Source organism: Bos taurus, chromosome X (assembly GCF_002263795.3).
Source record: "Bos taurus isolate L1 Dominette 01449 registration number 42190680 breed Hereford chromosome X, ARS-UCD2.0, whole genome shotgun sequence".
Classification (NCBI taxonomy): domain Eukaryota; kingdom Metazoa; phylum Chordata; class Mammalia; order Artiodactyla; family Bovidae; genus Bos; species Bos taurus.
The window spans coordinates 4,365,731-4,384,552 of NC_037357.1; the positions used below are offsets into that span (position 1 = coordinate 4,365,731).

Genomic DNA, 18,822 nt, shown 5'->3' on the forward strand with positions numbered 1-18,822 from the left:
AACCAGATGAACACCCAGCTCCCTCTCCTCCATAAAGCCCTATGAGCAGCCCCTGTAACAGTGGCCCTTGGGGTCCTTGCCTCTGGGAACACACTCTCCTTCCTTGGAGACTCAAGCGACCCGTCTTGCACATCTAGGTGGTCCCAGTGGTGCAGGGTGGGGGAAGGACGGGTGTTGGAGATGAGGGTGGAAGCGAATGGATGGGTCTCGGTACACCCCTCCTGGGCACGTGGGAAACTTCAGAGATGTGTGTGGCTTACCGATGGTGACTGTGGAGCAGCAGTTTCCATCAGATGCACTAACCCCATGTGACACACAGAACAAATATGCAGAGAATTCACTACTTTATTGAAAACACAGAAAACGGGCCCTAAAATAGTGGGTCAGTGACTTGGCACGTGTATGTAAGACACTTGGCAGGCACTTGGCAGGCCCTGTGTGCTTGATGCTGAGGTATCGGAACTTCAATCTGGCTCAAAGGCACTTTCGACAAAGCTGTCATGGAGACCATTCAAGAGGAAACGGGGCTACAGAAAGGCCACCGGTGGTAGGGGACCAGGCAAGGCCGTGAGGGCAGCCGGAGTGAATGGAGGCTGGTAGAATCCAGGGCAGAGGAGGCAGAAACAGAGGGGATAAGGGCAGCATGGGCATCAAGGGTGGCACGGGTGGCATCAAGGGGGGCACGGGCGGCAAGGGCATCACGTCCAGGGGTATCGGCTCCAGAGGGACCCAGACCCAATCCGGCTCCTGAACGAGGACGGTGTTGCAGGGTCCACCCCTGTTGCTGACCACACGGTGGGCCGGGAGCAGGGGCGGCGCATCTCTGAACCTCAGTGCTCTCTGATATTTCCTCCACTTGGCCCTTCTATGATTAAACCACACCTCCAGTCAGAGAGAAAAAGGGGGCTGGGTTAGTACATGGACCAGTTAATGTCAGACAGGAAAAAACGGAGCAGGGAAATCTTGGTGACTTGAAGATGGGAAACTACACCAGGAGAAGAAGCTATTTCCTTCTGGTTAAAATTTTTTAGGACATTTACTTAAAGGCCCTCCCATCAGCCCCCCCACCCCCAGCAAGTGAGCACTGATGATGTGCCTGACTCTGGACTGGCTTCTCGCCTTGTCTCTCCTCCCACCTATTACTATTCCTGCCACTAACGCCACTCACTAGGCAGGCGCACCTTCGTGATGGGGGAAGTTGAGCACATGATAAAGTGGGTGCCTTTTAAAATCATACTGAGAGGAACGGGACCCATTTTGAATGACCCATCTTTGGTGCACAGTAAATAATCAATAGGCATGGGCTGGGTTTGTAAATAAAAGCTGTCCTCAGGGACTGCTGCGACGGTTATAGAGACGGAGCTGGTGTTGCCAGTGAGGTTTGGTCGTGGGGGCCCAGGGACTCTGTGGCTCGTCTGCTGACACCAGTGGAGTGGAAGCCCTGGACACAGCCTCAGTACCAGACTGCAGATCACAGAGGTTTAGACTGCTGCTGCTTAGTGGCTTCAGTCCGTCCGACTCTGGGCGACCCTATGGACTGCAGCCTGCCAGGCTCTTCTGTCCGTGAAACAAACTCGGCCCAAATTGACTAACATTCTTAAAATCTCGGCCAGCCAAGAGATGGCGGAGAGGACGCAACCACTGTTGCCTTTCTCAGCTCTGCACTCTCCACCCTGCCCCGCCCTCCAAATTTGCCCAGGCTCAGGACCCAGTCAGCTCCCTCTGCTCTGGGTGCGGCTGCAGGACCTTGGACCAGAGTCTCTCGTGCCCAGCACAGCCCTGCTCTCTAGGCGCTGCCTCTCAACCAGGAGAGCCTCATTGTCCCCTCAGGATTAAGGCAAGAGCATGCAACCTGCACATTAGGAAGAGAATTGATAAACACGTTGGTCAGGATTCACAAAATGGCTCCTACCGAAAAATGAGCCAACTTTCAACAACTGAAAGAAAAACCTGTGCTGTGGGTGCCACTGCTCCCTCAGCATCCCACTTGTTGGAATTACATCATATTTAATGTTTTTGGATGTTTTCACTCTGCAAATTTTACATGAAACCAAAGGCCTCCTCTCTCTATCGCCTCATTTTTCCTCTCCCATCTTAGTATCTGGGCCCTTCTGATGCATGAATAGGTAGTCTTAAGGAGCCACATTAATAAAGCTCACTTTGGAGGCGGGGGGATAGAGTGTACCAGGGATCAAATCTGCATAAAGATAAGCAAAATGCAAAACTGGCTAACTGAAGTGCTGGTGGCTACTACTTCCATATTCCCAGTACTGCTTTCATAGAGTAACTCTTGCTGTATGTGAAAACAAGGGGAGGTGTGCATTAAATATTTCTTTGGGAAATTCGTGCCATAGAATTTGGAAATAGATGGGAACATTCTCTCTTTTCCCTTATTTGTTTCCTGTGGGTCCTGTTCCCCTTCAGAACTCCACTAAGAGACGACTATGTAAACCCTGGAGAAGCATGTCACCAGGTTTTCTCTCCCAGTGAGCTTGCTTTGCCTTCATGAGAGACCACAGGCCCGGGCGTCTCAAGCCCTGGCCAGACCTGACTGTGAGCCCAATCCCTGGCCTTAGGCTCCCAGCCTTGCTTAGCAGACCCCCCACCCCCATCCCCACCCCCACCCACACCCCCATCCAACCAGGTCTGCAGCCCGCGTCCATCACTGCCCTCACACAGGGGCTCGGCAGCAAAGCACATAATAAAACCCTCCAGATTTTTCTTCTTTCTTTTCTTAATTTTCTACTTTAAAAAAATATTCCCTTGATACAACTTACTCTGTTCAAAGAACAAATATTCACTTTCTGTGCCTGGAGGTACCAAGTAGTCATTACCATCTAAGTAAATGGGCAAGTACTTCAAATTAACACAAGTAAGCTACTGGCTGAGAGCCATGAACCATGGACCATCAGGGAGACATTCTTCAAAACCAATCCCTGAAAATAATATGAAATGGGCAGAAAAAAATCCTTACACGTTAGAAATTGCTCAAAATAATATTCACTCATACATCGGGTAGTTTCATAATGTTGCATATATGCAGTATCTCCAATAAATATATTAATAGTGCCCAATTTTCTCAAACTCAACTTTAAAAAATATGTATATATATATTTAGACAAATTCCTAAGGGTTGCAAACCTTTCCTTCATCTCCATCATAATGTACAACCTACTATGTTAGCAATGTTTTCAGGCTGCACTTCAAACAATTTGAGAAAATTAAAATTTACAGCTGAAACTCTACACTGTTGTGAGTGTGAGTATGTGTGTGCTCAGTTGTGTCTGACTCTTTGCAACCCCACAGAGCCTGCCAGGCTCCTCTGTCCACGGTATTTTCCAGGCAAGAATACTGAAGCAGGTTGCCATTTCCTACTCCAGGAGGTCTTCCTAAAATAGGGATGGACCCCACGTCTCTTGTGTCTCCTGCGTTGCTCTACCAAACACACAAAAACAACAGCAGGAGGATCGGGCACTTGGAATTTTAAATCATGCCCCTCCCCATCAGTCTCAGCTAAACTAAACGTACATTTGTTGCTCATATGTTGCGTCCTGAGGTGAATTATTCCCTTGCCCAAATGGCTGAATACTTGAAAATTCACTCCTTGCCGAAAGAGCTGATGCCTGGCTTAAATATTTTAAATAATTTACTATACTTGGACCCCTTGCATGCTTAGTCGCTCAGTCGTGTCTGACGCTTTGTGACCCCATGGACTGTAGCACACCAGGCTCCTCTGTCCATGGGGATTCTCCAGGCAAGAATATTGGAGTGAGTTGCCACTCAAGGGGTGGACCCCCTTAAAACCCAGCTATTTGGTGCATTAATTTGAATAATTCCCAAGTCAGACTCAGTCCCAACATGAGTCCACAGAGAATTGCCCCCTAAAGGATATCAGTGTTAGAAAGAGTTTACTTTACTGAAGAGGTATCTATTCTGGCCCCAAAGTCCAGAAGTTCCAATCTTACTTTCCAAACATAGTGAAGGCTACAAAAACAAACCAATCTGAGAATGTCCAGGACAAGGTATCCAGTTCCCGAAGTGGGTTTTAGAATGGCTGTTATGCCAAACTGCTTTTTTCCAGTTTACTCACCTGCAGTCTATCTTCAGTCACTCCCATGCATCTTGCAAGCTCCTGTCTGAGGGGGAAGAATTACAAATACTCAGCATTTGACATTATGCATGAAATGAAATATATGTTATACGTTTCTCACTATTTAAAATATTTACTCAGAGAGTAGCCAAGATAACAGCATAAGAAAACTCTGAGCTTACTTCCTCCCTTGGGCACACCAAAATTACAACTATATACAGAGAAGCTATTGATAAGAATGACCTGAAAGATGAGCAGACAAGATCTTCCACAACTACAGATATGAAGAAGGAGACACGGTAAGATGGACAGGAAGGGTGGAGAAGGGGTATAGTCAAGACTCACACCCACAGGTCGGCAACCCATACGTGCTGGGCTTAGTCGCTCAGCTGTGTCCCACTCTTTGGGACGCCATGGACTGGAGCCCACCCGGCTTTCTCTGTCCATGGGGATTCTCCAGGCAAGAAAACTGGATTGGATTGCCAAGCCTTCCTCCAGGGGATCTTCCCAACCCAGGAGTCGAACCCAGGTCTCCTGTATTGCAGGTGGATTCTTAACCATCTGAGCCACCAGGCAACCAATATACAGGAGGATAGAAGGAAATGGTAACCCACTCCAGTATTCTTGCCTGGAGAATCCCATGGACGGAGAAGCCTGGTAGGCTACAGTCCATGGGGTCGCAAAGAGTCGGACATGACTGAGTGACTTCACTTACTTACTTAATTATAATTGAAGAGATTCACCACAAGAAGCAAGGAGTCTGAGCACACTAGATTTCCTAGCCTGGGGTCCTGAGCTGGGAAGATAAGCCCTCGGAACATTTGGCTTTGAAGGCCAGCAGGGCTTCCTTTCAGGAGACCCAGGAGCTGTGAGAAACTGAGACTCCACTCTGAAAGGGTGAACCCAAAATCTCACATGCTCCGGGACCCAGGGCAGAAGCAGTGATTTGAAAGGAGCCTCGATCAGACCTACCTGTTGATCTGGAGAATCTCCTGAAGAGGCAAGAAACAACTACAGCTTACCCTGGGGACACATATGCTGGCAGCAACCATTTTAAGGTGCTTGTTGGACCGTGAGCACTCTGCTGCTGGCAAGGGCCAGTTTGAAATCCTCCCTCTAGATTATTAGTACTGTGACCCAGCCCTCCCCCCAGTCTATTGGCACTAATCCTGGCACACCCCAAACCAAGCCGCTAGCCAGGCAGGGTCACAGCCTCACTCAGCAACAAGTCATTTGCCGTAGGAGCTTCTGAGTCCCCAGTCACCCAAGAACCACGCTTGCCCACCAGAGGTCCCAGGACCCAGCCCCAAACACCGGTGGGCCAGCAGCCTATGCACTAGGCAATGCCTGGTAACCACCAGACCAGGGGTCCACCCATGGTACTCAGCCCACCACAATGGAAGGGCTCATGCAGCCCATATAGAAAGCACTCCTGGAGCATATAGCTCTGATGACCAGAGGAAGTGACAGAGTGTATTTAATGTGACCAAAGGGGGAAAATCTACAGCAAAGAATACTCTACCTGGAAAAGCTATCATTCAGAGTTGAAGAAGAGATAAAGACTTTTAGAGACAAGTAAAAGCTAAGTGTTCAACACCACAACATATGCTTTACAAGAAATGTTAAAGGAACTTCTCTAAGCAAAAAAGAAAAGGCTATTACCACAAATAAGAAAAGAATAAAAAGTAAAGTTATAAGCTTTTACACAGCAAAGGAAGCCATAAAGAAAACGAAAGTCCATAGGTTTACAAAATAGAACAAAGTATTCATGAATGATGCAATCGGCATGAGCTAAAATTTCAAAATATGCAAACAGCTCATACAACTCAATAACAACAACAAAAAACAACCCAATCAAAAAAATGAGAAGACCTAAATAGACATTTCTCCAAAGAAGACGTGTGTGCGTGTGTGGGCACATATGTGCTCTATCGTGTCCAACTCATTGTGAATGTATGGGACTGTAGCCTGTCAGGCTTCTCTGTGTGTGGAATTTCCAGGACAAGAATCCATGTGGTCACAAAGAGTTGGACACAAATGTGCACACACACACACACGTCTTCTTTGGAGAAATCTCTGTTTTGGTCTTCTGCCCCTTTTTTGATTGGGTTGGGTTTTTGTTGCTGTTATTATTAAGTTGTACGAGCTATTTCTGTAGTTCGGAAATTATGCCTAGACATTTTTTCAAAGAAGTCATATAGAGGGCCATCAAGCACATGAAAAGATTCTCAACACTGCTCATCCCACATCTGGGCATATATCTAGAAAAGAGCAAAATTCTAATTAAAAAAGATACACATACACCAATGTTCATAGTGGCACTGTTTACAACAGCTAAAACATGGAAGCACTCTAAGTGTTCATCAACAGATGAATGGATAAAGATGTGGTATGTATATACAATGGAATATTACTCAGCCATAAAAAGAAGGAAATTCTGCCATTTGTGACCATGTGGGTGCACCTGGATAGTGTTAGACAAAGTGAATTAATTCCAACAACGACAAACATTATAAGATACCTCTTACATTCAGAATCAAAAAACAGTAAAATGAACTCTTTTACAAAACAGAAACAGATTCACAGAGGTAGAAAACAAATTTATGGTTACTGAGGAGAGGGAATAAATTGGGAGTATGGGATTAACAGATGCACACTACCATACATAAAATAGATAAAAAAGAAGGATTTCCTGCATAGCACAGGGAAGGTTATTCAGTATCTTATAATAAACTCTAATGGAAAAGAATTTGAAAGAGAATACATATACAAACATACGTGTATGTAAGCATAACCGAATACACTAGCTATATAAACCTCATGGTAACCACAAACCAAAAATCTATAATGGACTCACATACAACAAAAGAGAAAGGAATCCAAACATTACACTAAAGAAAGCCATCAAATCACAAAGGAAGAGAGCAAAGAAGAAGAAAAGAACAAAAAGAAAAGAATTAACAAAATGGCAGGAAATATATACCTACCAATAATTACTTTAAATATACATGGAATAAATACTTCAATTAAAAGACACAGACTGGCTGACTGGACACAGAAACAAATCCCACATACACGCTGCCTACAGGAGTCTCCCTTCAGATCTAAATACTCAGACAAAAAGTGAGAGGATGATTGAAAAAGGTATCCCATGCAAATGTAAATCAAAAGAAAGCTGGGGTAGCAACACTTGTATCAGATAAACTAGTCTTTCAAACAGAGACCATAACAAGAGAGAGACATTACATAACGAACATAGAATCAACTCAAGAAGATGTAACAACTGTAAATATATAGGCACCCAACATAAGAGCACCTAAAATATATACAGTACATACTAACAAACATAAAGGAGAAACTGACAGTAAACATGGTATTCAGGACTGTGACACCCCACTTACATCAACGGACAGATCATCCAGACGGAAAATCAATAAGGAAACACTGACCTCAAATGACACATTAGACTTAATGGACCGATAGAGCATCCCATCCAAAAGCAGCAAATACATGTTGACATTTTAGGAATGTCGACATTTTAGGAATCAGTGAACTAAGGTGGACTGGAATGGGTGAATTTAGCTTAGATGACCATTATATCTACTACTGTGGGCAGGAATCCCTTAAAAGAAAAGGAGTAGCCATCACAGTCAACAAAGGAGTCCGAAATGAAGTACGTGGATTAAATCTCAAAAACGACAGAATGATCTCTGTTCATTCCCAAGGCAAACCATTCAATATCACAGTAATCCAAGTCTATGCCCTGACCAGTAATACTGAAGAAGCTGAAGTTGAACGGTTCTATGAAGACCTACAAGACCTTCTAGAACTAACAGCCCAAAAAAGATGTCCTTTTCATTATAGGGGACTGGAATGCAAAAGTAGAAAGTCAAGAGATACCTGGAGTAACAGACAAATTTGGCCTTGGAGTACAGAATGAAACAGGGCAAAGGCTAACAGAGTTCTGCCAAGAGAATGCACTGGTCATAGCAAACACCCTCTTCCAACAACACAAAAGAAGACTCTACACATGGACATCACCAGATGGGCAATACCAAAATCAGACTGATTATATTCTTTGCAGCCAAAGACAGAGGAGTCCTATACAGTCAGCAAAACCAACACTGGGAGCTGACTGTGGCACAGATCATAAACTCCTTATTGGCAAATACAGACTTAAATTGAAGAAAGTAGGGAAAAGCACTACCCCATTCAGATATGACCTAAATTAAATCCCTTACAATTATACAGTGGAAGTGACAAATAGATTCAAGGGATTAGATCTGATAGACAGAGTGCCTGAAGATCTATGGACAGAGGTTCATGATATTGTACCGGAGGCAGGGATCATGATCATCCCCAAGGGAAAAAAATGAAAAAGGCAAAATGGTTGTCTGAGGAGGCCTTAGAAACAGCTATGAAAAGAAGAGAAGGGAAAGGCAAAGGAGAAAATGAAAGATATACCCATTCGAATGCAGAGTTCCAAAGAATAGCAAGGTGAGATAAGAAAGACTTCCTCAGCAATCAATGCAAAGAAATAAAGGAAAACAATAGAATGGGAAAGACTAGAGCTCTCTTCAAGAAAATTAGAGGGGCGGTCCTAAGATGGCGGAGGAATAGGACGGGGAGACCACTTTCTCTCCCACAAATTCATCGAAAGAACATTTGAGAGCCGAGCAAATTCCACAGAACAACTTCTGAATGCTGGCAGAGGACATCAGGCACCCAGAAAAGCAGCCCATTGTCTTCAAAAGGAGGTAGGACAAAATATAAAAGATAAAAAGAGAGACAAAAGAGGTAGGGATGGAGATCCGGCTGGGGAAGGGAGTTTTAAAAAAGAGAGAAGCTTCAAAACACCAGGAAATACTCTCTCCGGCGGGTCTGTGGTGAGCCTTGGAATCTCAGAGGGCAAAATAACTGGGAGGAAAAATAAATCAATAATTAAAACCCACAGATTACGTGCCCAAAAGCAACTCCCAGTGGTGCAACAGCCCAGACACTCACATCCCCACTAGCAAGCAGGGGAGGGACAGGGAGGAGTGGGCACCAGATAACCACGATGGTGTGATCACTCACCTGGAGCCGGACATCCTGGAATGTGAAGTCAAGTGGGACTTAGGAAGCATCGCTTCCTACAAAGCTAGTGTAAGTGATGGAATTCCAGTTGAGCTATTTCAAATCCTGAAAGATGATGCTGTGAAAGTGCTGCACTCATATGCCAGCAAATTCGGAAAACTCAGCAGTGGCCACAGGACTGGAAAAGGTCCAATCCCAAAGAAAGGCAATGCCAAAGAATGCTCAAACTACCGCACAATTGCAGTCATCTCACACGCTAGTAAAGTAATGCTCAAAATTCTCCAGGCTAGGCTTCAACAGTGCATGAATGATGAACTTTCCAACAAGAGATCAAAGAGCCAACATCCGTTGGATCATCAAAAAAAGCAAGAGAGTTCCAGATAAACATCTATTTCTGCTTTAATGATTATGCTAAAGCCTTGACTGTGTGGATCACAATAAACTGTGGGAAAATTCTTCAAGAGGATGGAAATACCAGACCACCTGACCTGCTTCCTGAGAAATTCCGTATGCAGGTCAGGAAAGCAACAGTTAGAACTGGACACGGAGCAACAGACTGGTTTCAAATGGGAAAGGAGTTTGTCAACGCTGTATTTGTCCCCTGCTTATTTAACTATATGCAGAGTACATCATGAGAAACACCGGGCTGGATGAAGCACAAGCTGGGAATCAAGATTGCCGAGGAGAAATATCAATAACCTCAGATATGCAAATGATACCACCTTTATGGCAGAAAGTGAAGAAGAAATAAAGAGCCTCTTTGAAAGAAAGTGAAAGAGGAGAATGAAAAGTTGGCCTTAAAACTCAACATTCAGAAAATAAGAACCTGGCATCTGGTCCCATCACTTCATGTCAAATAGATGAGGAAACAGTGCAAATGGTGGCAGACTTTATTTTTTGGGGTCTCCAAAATCACTGCAGATGGTGATTGCAGCCATGAAATTAAAAGACGCTTGTTCCTTGGAAGAAAAGTTGTGACCAACCTAGACTGCGTATTACAAAGCAGAGACATTACTTGGCCAACAAAGGTTCATCTAGTCAAAGCTCTGGTTTTTCCAGTAGGCATGTATGAATGTGAGAGTTGGATGATAAAGCTGAGCGCAGAAGAATCAATGCTTTTGAACTGTGATGTTGGAGAAGACTCTTGAGAGTCCCTTGGCCTGCAAGGAGATCCAAGCAGCCCATCCTAAAGGAAATCAGTCCTGAATATTCATTGAAAGGACTGATGCTGAAGCTGAAAACTCCAATACTTTGGCCACCTGATGGGAAGAACTGACTCATTGGAAAAGACCCTGATGCTCGGAAAGATTGAAGGCAGGAGGCGACGGGGGATGAAAGAGGATGAAATGTTGGATGGCGTCACCGACTCAATGGACGTAAGTTTGAGTAAATTCCGGGAGTTGGCGATGGACAGGGAGGCCTGGCGTACTGCAGTCCATGGGATTGCGAAGAGTCAAACACGGCTGAGCAACTGAACTGAACTGAACAGAACACATTCTCATGTGCACACCGGAACATTCTCCACAAAACAAGTCTCAGTAACATTTTAAGAAAACTTGAAATGGTATCAACCGGATCTTTTCCAACTACAATGCTGTGGGACTAGAAATCAAACTACAAGGAAAAAAAGCTTAAAAAAACACAACACATGGAGGCTAAACAAATGCTACCGAACAATGAATGAGTCACTTGAAGAAAAAAAAAAAAAAAAACGGCAACAACGAAAATGAAACACAATAATCCAAAATTCTATGAGAGATGCACTAAAAGCAGTTTCAGAGGGAGGTTTGTAGTAATTCAGCTCCTCAGGAAATAAGAAAAATCTCACATAAGCAACCTAACTGCACACCTAAAGGAACTAGAAAAAGGAGAACTAACAAAGCCAAAGTTAGTACAAGGGGAATCACAAAAATCAGAGAAGAAATAAATGAAATATATTTTATAATATATAAAATAGCAATGCCAAAATCAGAGTTGATTCTTTGAAAAGGTAAATAAAATTAATAAATCTTTAGCCAAACTCATCAAGGAAAAAGAGGGTTCCAAATCGATAAAATCAGAAATGAAAAAGAAAGTTAAATCAAACACACAGAAATACAAAAGGATCATAAGAGACTACTATGAACAATTAATTAGACATCAATAAAATGGATAACCTAGAAGAAATTAACAAATTCCTAGAAATGTCTAGTTCTACCTAGACTGGAGCAAAGAAGAAATAGAAAATTTGAACAGATCAATTTACTAGTAATGAAACTGAATGGGAAATATTAAAAAAGGATGTATTTATTTTACAGCAGCAGGAATACAGCCATATTCTTATAATAACTTTAAATGAAGAATAATCTATAAAAATTTTCAGTCCGTATGTTGCACATCTGAAACTAATAGAATATTTGAAATCAACTACACCTCAATAAAACAGACATCACTAATCACAAGAGAAATGCAAACCAAAACTACAATGAGATATCACCTCACACATGTCAGAATGGCTTATCATCAAAAAGACTACAAATAACAAATGTTGGTAAGCTTGTGGAGAAAAGAGAACACTTGCACACTGTTGGTGGGAATCAAATTGGTGGCAGCCACTGTAGAAAACAGTATGGAGGTTTCTCAAAAAGTTATAAACGAACTACCGTTAATGACCCCGAAATTTCAATCCCGGGTATATATCTAAAAAAAAAGAAAAACTAACCCCAAAAGATACATGCACCCCAATGTTCATACCAGCATTATTCACGACAGCCAAGATATGAAAGGAACGTAAGTGTCCATCAACATAGGCATGGATAAAGAAGATATGGTATATACATACAACAGAATACTACTCAACATTAAAAAGAATGAAATTTGCCATCTGCCAACAACATGGATGGACTTGGAGGGTATTATGCTCAGTGAAATAAATAAGTAGGACAGAGAAAGGCAGATGGTGTATGATGCCACTTATATGTGGATCTAAAACTGAAAACAAACTATTGAAATATAACCAAAAAGAAGCCTCACAGATATAGAGAATAACCTAGTGGTTACCAGTGAGGAGAGACAGGAGAGAGGGACAAGATAGGGGTAGTGATTGATACGTACAAACTACTATGTATTAATAAATAGCTACAAGGATACCTTGTACCAGCACAGGGATACAGCCAGTATTTCATAAGAACTATAGTGGAGTACAACCTTTAAAAATTGCGAAATCACTAATGTTGTTACACCTAAACATATAATATCGTATATCAACTATTCCTCAATTTTTTAAAAAAGATAACTTTAAAAGTCTCCACAAAATCTATTAGAACTAATAAATGAATTCAGTACAGTTTCAGGATTCAAGATTAATATATAGAAATGTGTTGCTTTTTTTCTATACACTTAATAATAAAGCTATCAGAGAAGCAAGAAAACAATCCATTTAAAATAGCATTGAAAAGAGTAAAATTTGAAATAGCATTAAAAAGAATACCTAAGATAATCTTAACCAAGGAGTTTGGTTTCACCAAAGGAAGTGAAATAAACTTTCACCAAGTGAAAGACCTATACTCTGAAACTATAAAACACTGCTGAAGGAATTTAAAAATTATACAAAGAAATGGAAAGATAATCTATGTTCTTGGATTGGAAGAATTAATATCGCTAAAATATCCATACAACCCAAAGCAATCTACAGATTTAATGCAAGCCCTATCAAAAATACATGACAGGGAAGGAAATTTAAAAAAAAGAGGGGCTATGTGTATATGTATAGGCTCATTCATTTTGCTTTACTGGAGAAACTAATACCAACATGTAAAGCAACCTATACTCCCAATAAGAAATAATTAAAAAAACAAAAGAACCTACAAAAAAGTGAAATACATGACATGTTTACCCAACAATAAATTCACCAAAGATAAATAATCCTGAGATTTATGTGAAACCACAAAGGACCCCCAAATGGCCAAAGTCATCTTGAGAAAAAAGAACAAGCTAGAGGTTTCACACTCCCTGGCTTCAGACTATACCAACAAGCTATAGTCATCAATGCACTTCCCTGGCAGTCCAGTGGTTAAGACACCTGACACTGCCCTTTCACTAACAGGGGGCTTGGGTTCGATCCCTGGTCAGAGATGATTCTGAATGCCATGGGGTGTAGCAAAAAAAAAAACAAAAACCTCAATATGGTACTGGCATTAAAAAACAGGCACAACAGATACGAGAACAGACTAGAAAGCTCAGAAATAAACCCAAGTACTTATCGTCAATTATCTATGACAAAGCAGGTAAGAATATACAACAGGGAAAACAGTCTCTTCAGTAAGTGGTGCTAGGAATACTGCCACCAGCTTGCATGTAAAAGAAATATAGAACATTTTCTCACAGAACATTAAAAAATAAGCTCAAAATGGATTAATGACCTAAATGTAAGCCTACCAGGCTCCTCCCTCCATGGGATTCTCCAGGCAAGAGTACTGGAGTGGTTGCCATTTCCTTCTCCAGGGGATCTTCCCGACCCAGGGATCGAACCCAGGTCTCCCGCATTTTCAGGCAGACGCTTTAACCTCTGAGCCACCAGGGAAGCCCAAATGTAAGACTAGATACTATGAAAACTCCTAGAGGAAAACAGGCAGAACACTCTTTGACATGAATCACAGGCAATACTTTTTGGGATCTGTCTCCTAAGGCCAAAAAAAAAAAAAAAAAAGCAAAAACAAACAAATGAGACTCTAATTAAACTTAAAAGCTTTTTGCACAGCAAGGGAAACCATACACAAAACAAAAGGACAACCTACTGGATGGGAGAAAATTTTTGTAAAGGATATTACTGACAAGGATTAATATCCAATTTTACAAAAACAGGTCGGGCTTCCCTCATAGCTCAGTTGTAAAGAATCCGCCTGCAATGCAGGCGACCCTGGTTCTATTCCTGGGTTGGGAAGATCTGCCTGGAGAAGGGATAGGCTTACCCACCCCAGTAATTCTTTGGGCTCCTTGTTATGGCCCAGCTGGTAAAGAATTCCACCTGCAATGCAGAAGACCTGGGTTCGAGCCCTGGATTGGGGAAGATCCCTGTAGAAGGCAAAGGCTACCCGCTCTAGTATTCTGGCCTGGAGAATTCCATGGACTGTATAGTCCATGGGGTCACAGAGTCGGACACGACTGAGTGACTTTCACTCCACTTCATACAACTCAGTATCAAAAAACAAAGAACCTGATGCAAAAATGGGCAGAAGACCTGAATAGACATTTTGCCAAAGAAGATACACAGATGGCCAACAGACATATGAAAAAAAAAAACAAAAAGCTCAACACTTTTAATCGTCAGAGAAACGCAAATCAAAACCATAATGAGATCACCTCATACCTGTCAAATGGCTATCATCAAAAGGATAACAAATGTTGGCAAGGATGTGGAGAAAAGGAATCCTACACTGTGGGAATGTAAACTGGTTGCAGGCACTATGGAAAACAGTATGGAGTTCTCCAAAAGACTAAAGTAGAACTATCGTTGATCCAGCAATTCCACTCCTTGGGTAATATCAAAGAAAACGAAACAGTAATTCAAATGATATTTGCACCTCAATGTTCACAGCAGCATTTTACAACAGCCAAAATATGAAAGCAACCTAAGTGCCAGTAACAGATACATGGATAGAAGAAGATGTGGTATGTATATATATATATATATACTAATGGAATACTTTCCAGTCATACAAATGAATGAAAATTACGCCTATTGTAACAATGTGGATGGAACCTAGAGAGTATTATGTTTAGTGAAATAAAGTCCAGACACAGAAAGACAAACACTGTATGATTTTCACTTACATGTGGAATCTAATACATAGAAACATGAACAAATGTAACTAAACAGAGACAAAATTATATATACAGAGAAAAAAAAAACAAAAACAGGTGGTTGTCTGAAAGGAGGGGTGGGGGGGAGGAGAGAGAAATAGGTGAAGGAGATTAAGAGGTAAAAACTTCCAGTTGAAAAATACATGAATAACTGGTATGAAATGTAACAGTGTGGGGGAATATAGTCAATAATTACAGAATATCTTTTATGGTGACAGACTCATGGTGATATTTTTACATGTATAGAGATAATGATCACTATGTTGTAGAACAGGAACTAACATACTGTTGTAGTCAATTATACTTCAAAAGGAAACAAACTAAAAAAGAGAGATTAGATTGGTGCTTACCAGAGGGAGTCAGGTGGGGGACCTGGGTGAAGGCAGTCAAAAGGTATAAATGAGATATAGGCAGTTCTAGACACCCAAATCAAGGGGCATCTTGAGTTTGACACTTGAGAAAGGGAGAAATTGGGCTGATTCTTAGAATTATCACACAGCAAAAGCCAACCGAACTTGGAGTAATCTGAACAAACTGAACAGAAAATACTGAGCCAAAGTTGATGCTATTCACCATCCCTTCTCAATAAATCATCTACCACCATGGAGGTTTCCATGATATGGTTTGCCTACAGCCTCTCCAATCAGTCCTTCTCTGTCTCTTGCAAATTTCTGTCACTCTTTCAATATGCCCTAGCTCAGTGAGTATACCACCTGCCATTCAGTTGGGCAAATCAGAAATTCAGATCTTTTTCTTAATCATTTCCTTTTACTCCTATGTCCAAACTACCATGAACTGCTATCAATTTACCTTCTAAATACCTCTTTAACCTGTTCACTTCTATCCATTACCACCACCTGGACCAACACACCATCACCTCTGGCCTTGCCTACTGAACAGCCTCCTAAGATCAAATCTCAGCCACATCCCAGCTGTGTGGATCTTGGGCAAGTCTCTTCACGTCTCTGGGCTTCAGTTTTTTAACAGGTGAAGCGGGGATAAAAAACAGTAGCTACCACATTCACATAGGGTTGTGAAGAGTCAATGACAATCTGTAGAAAACCCTTTAGGACCAGTGCTTAACACAGTAAGCGCAACGTAAATGATAGCTTTTAAAATTTTATCTGCATTCACAGACACTCAGCAATCCATTCATTCTCCACCCTGTAGCTTGCTTTAGGGACAATTCTACCTCAGGCACAAACTTTAAGGGTAACTAAAAATTCAGTAATTAAGATAAAGGATCTTTTAACGTAGGATTCCCTGGTGGCTCAGAGGGTAAAGCGTCTGCCTGCAATGCAGGAGACCTGGGGTCGATCCCTGGGTCAGGAAGATCCCCTGGAGAAGGAAATGGCAACCCACTCCAGTACTCTTGCCTGGAAAATCCCATGAACAGAGAAGCCTGGTAGACTACAGTCCATGGGATCGCAAAGAGTCGGACACGACTGAGCGACTTCACTTTCACTTTTCTTTCAATGTAGTATTTGGGCTTCCCTGGTGGCTCAGCTGGTGAAGCATCCTCTTGCAATGCGGGAGACCTGGGTTCAAAAGATCCCCTGGAGACGGGAACTGCTACCCACTCCAGTATTCTGGCCTAGAGAATTCCATGGACTATACAGTCCATGGGGTCCCAAAGAGTCTGACACGACTGAGCGACTTTCACTTTCACTTTCACGTTCAATGTAGTCTTTACGTTAATGCAAATATAATCCATGAATAACTGATGACGAATATTTCAAATCAAAGTAGAATCCAACCGCGCACGTACTCCACCATGCCTCAGGCGACTCATTTGTTAACTGTGGGCCGACAGTTTCCCCACGTGACTTATTCAAACTCCCCACCGTAATACTGCCTCCATCCCCACCGGGCAGAGGAGCCCCCGCCCCCGCCCCAGGCCCCGGGGTTTTCAACTCCGGAGCTGAGGACAGGGACCCGCTCGCCTCAGCCGGCGCCCCCAGAGCTGCCCGCTTACTGCATGGCCGCATCGAGATACGGAGTGCGGTGGAAAACTCCCTCCAGCTCCCGCAGCTGCTCCAGCGTGAAGGTGTGCCGGGAGACTCGGTGGCGCCTGTCTGCCGCCTTCCGAACCTCGACGGCGGCTCCCGGGCGCTGCTCCTCCCCGCCCTTCTCTCCGTCTTCGCCGCCGCCCGCGCCCGCCTCAGCCTCTACCTCAGCCTTGGCCTCGCGGCTTTCCCCATCCGGGGGGCCCGCATCTCCCGCGCCCACATCGCCGCCTTCCTTTTCTTCTCCTTCTTCATATCCCGCCTCTTTCCCCTCCGCGGCTGCTCCCTGCTCAGGTTCGGACTGAGCCTTCGGCTCCTCTCCCCTCTCTCCAGGAAGCGAGACCTTCGCGGGCTCGGCCTCTGCAAGACAAGAAACCCAAAGCCAAAGATCAGGCCGTCGAGCGAGCCCGCTGAGGAAGAGGCAGGAACCCGCCGCGTCTGAGGAGGAATCCTCCCGCTCGCCCCTCCCTAGGGAAATTCGTTTCCAGGAACCCTGTGAACCGAGCGCCCAGCCTGCCACTGACCGTGAGCTTCTTCCCGATTCTCCTTGACCCCCAGCCTGAGGAAGCCCGCGACGGCCGCGTCGGTGTTGGCATCGGCATTGTGGCCACGCTGCGGCTGAGGCTTCATGTTCCGACCGCTGTCGAGGAGGCTGTGCCTGCAGCGGAGGCTGTCCTGGATCTCCCGAGACCCCGGCTCTGGACTCAGGGCTAGAAGCGGCGGCCCGCGATGTGGCACCGTTAGGCCTACTCTGGCGTCGGGTCAGGACTAGAGTCCGGATACACGCTCTCTGGGGGTTTATCATCGGTTGCTGGGGGTTGGGTCAGCTGAAGTGCGCATGCGGCAGGAGCTAGGCTGTCCTGGGGGCCGGGGCGGGGTGGGCAGGAGGTGCGGGGGCGGGGGAGACTCCAGGTGCGCACCACGGGGGCGCTGGTAGGGAGCGTGAGTGAGAGCAGAACTCAGGCCCCCAAGTTGCAACTTAGCTGACCAAGGACTGCGCACTTGGTCTGGCGTCTTCCCAGACCAAGGGCCTGTGCCTGATTTGTGGACGGGAAGAGCAGGCCCTCACCCTAGCTCCGTAGACCTTGGAGAAACGTTTGGGGCTATCTCCTGGCTCAGCCTGCCATATCCAGCAGCCAGAACTAAGGAGAAGCAATCAAACTAATACGTTCACCCCTTGGTGTCGCCAGGGACTGGTTCCGGGACACGCCGGTGATACCAAAATCTGCGCATGCTCAAGTCCCATAGCGGGCCCTCCGCATCTGCGGATGTGAAACCCACAGATGCGGAGGGCCGTCTGTTTGTTTACAGAAAAACAACAACAACAACAAAAAAACAAAAAAAAAAAAACCAGAAGAGAAAGAGACACGTGTACCCCAATGTTCATCGCAGCACTGTTTATAATAGCCAAGACATGGAAGCAACCTAGATGTCCATCAGCAGATGAATGGATAAGAAAGCTGTGGTACATATACACAATGGAGTATTACTCAGCATTAAAAGATACATTTGAATCAGTTTAATGAGGTGGTGAAACTGGAGCCTATTTACAGAGTGAAGTAAGCCAGAAGGAAAACATAAATACAGTATACTAACGATATATATGGATTAAAGATGGTAACATAACCCGGTGTCGAGACAGCAAAGGACACTGATGTATAGAAGGTCTTATGGACTTGTGGAGAGGGAGAGGGTGGAAGATTTGGGAGAATGCATGAAACATGTAAGTATATGTGGGAAACGAGTTGCCAGTCCAGGTTCGATGCATGATGCTGGATGCTTGGATGGTGCACTGGACGGCCAGGGGGA

The 18,822-nt window shown here is 44.0% G+C and overlaps 1 protein-coding gene across 1 annotated transcript; it reads right to left on the reverse strand.

Annotated features, from left to right (window-relative positions):
• Positions 1-329: 329 nt before the first annotated feature.
• On the reverse strand, positions 330-17,870 carry LOC112445162 (rhox homeobox family member 2-like). The gene is made up of 4 exons (XM_059883875.1): positions 17,538-17,870; positions 16,983-17,373; positions 4,091-4,136; positions 330-882 (listed from the first exon to the last, which is right to left on the reverse strand). The coding sequence occupies exons 1-4, from the start codon at positions 17,641-17,643 to the stop codon at positions 499-501; spliced, it is 927 nt and encodes a 308-aa protein (XP_059739858.1). The 5' UTR covers positions 17,644-17,870; the 3' UTR covers positions 330-498.
• Positions 17,871-18,822: the final 952 nt, after the last annotated feature.

Bases quoted from the DNA above. Each gene is read 5' to 3' on its own strand.
- LOC112445162 (XM_059883875.1), bottom strand. From the start codon at position 17,643: ATGAAGCCTCAGCCGCAGCGTGGCCACAATGCCGATGCCAACACCGAC. The intron at 17,374-17,537 runs GTCAGTGGCAGG...CTTGTCTTGCAG, and splicing joins GAATCGGGAAGAAGCTCACG to AGGCCGAGCCCGCGAAGGTC. The intron at 4,137-16,982 runs GTAAGCGGGCAG...CTTCCCCCTCAG, and splicing joins TATCTCGATGCGGCCATGCA to ACAGGAGCTTGCAAGATGCA.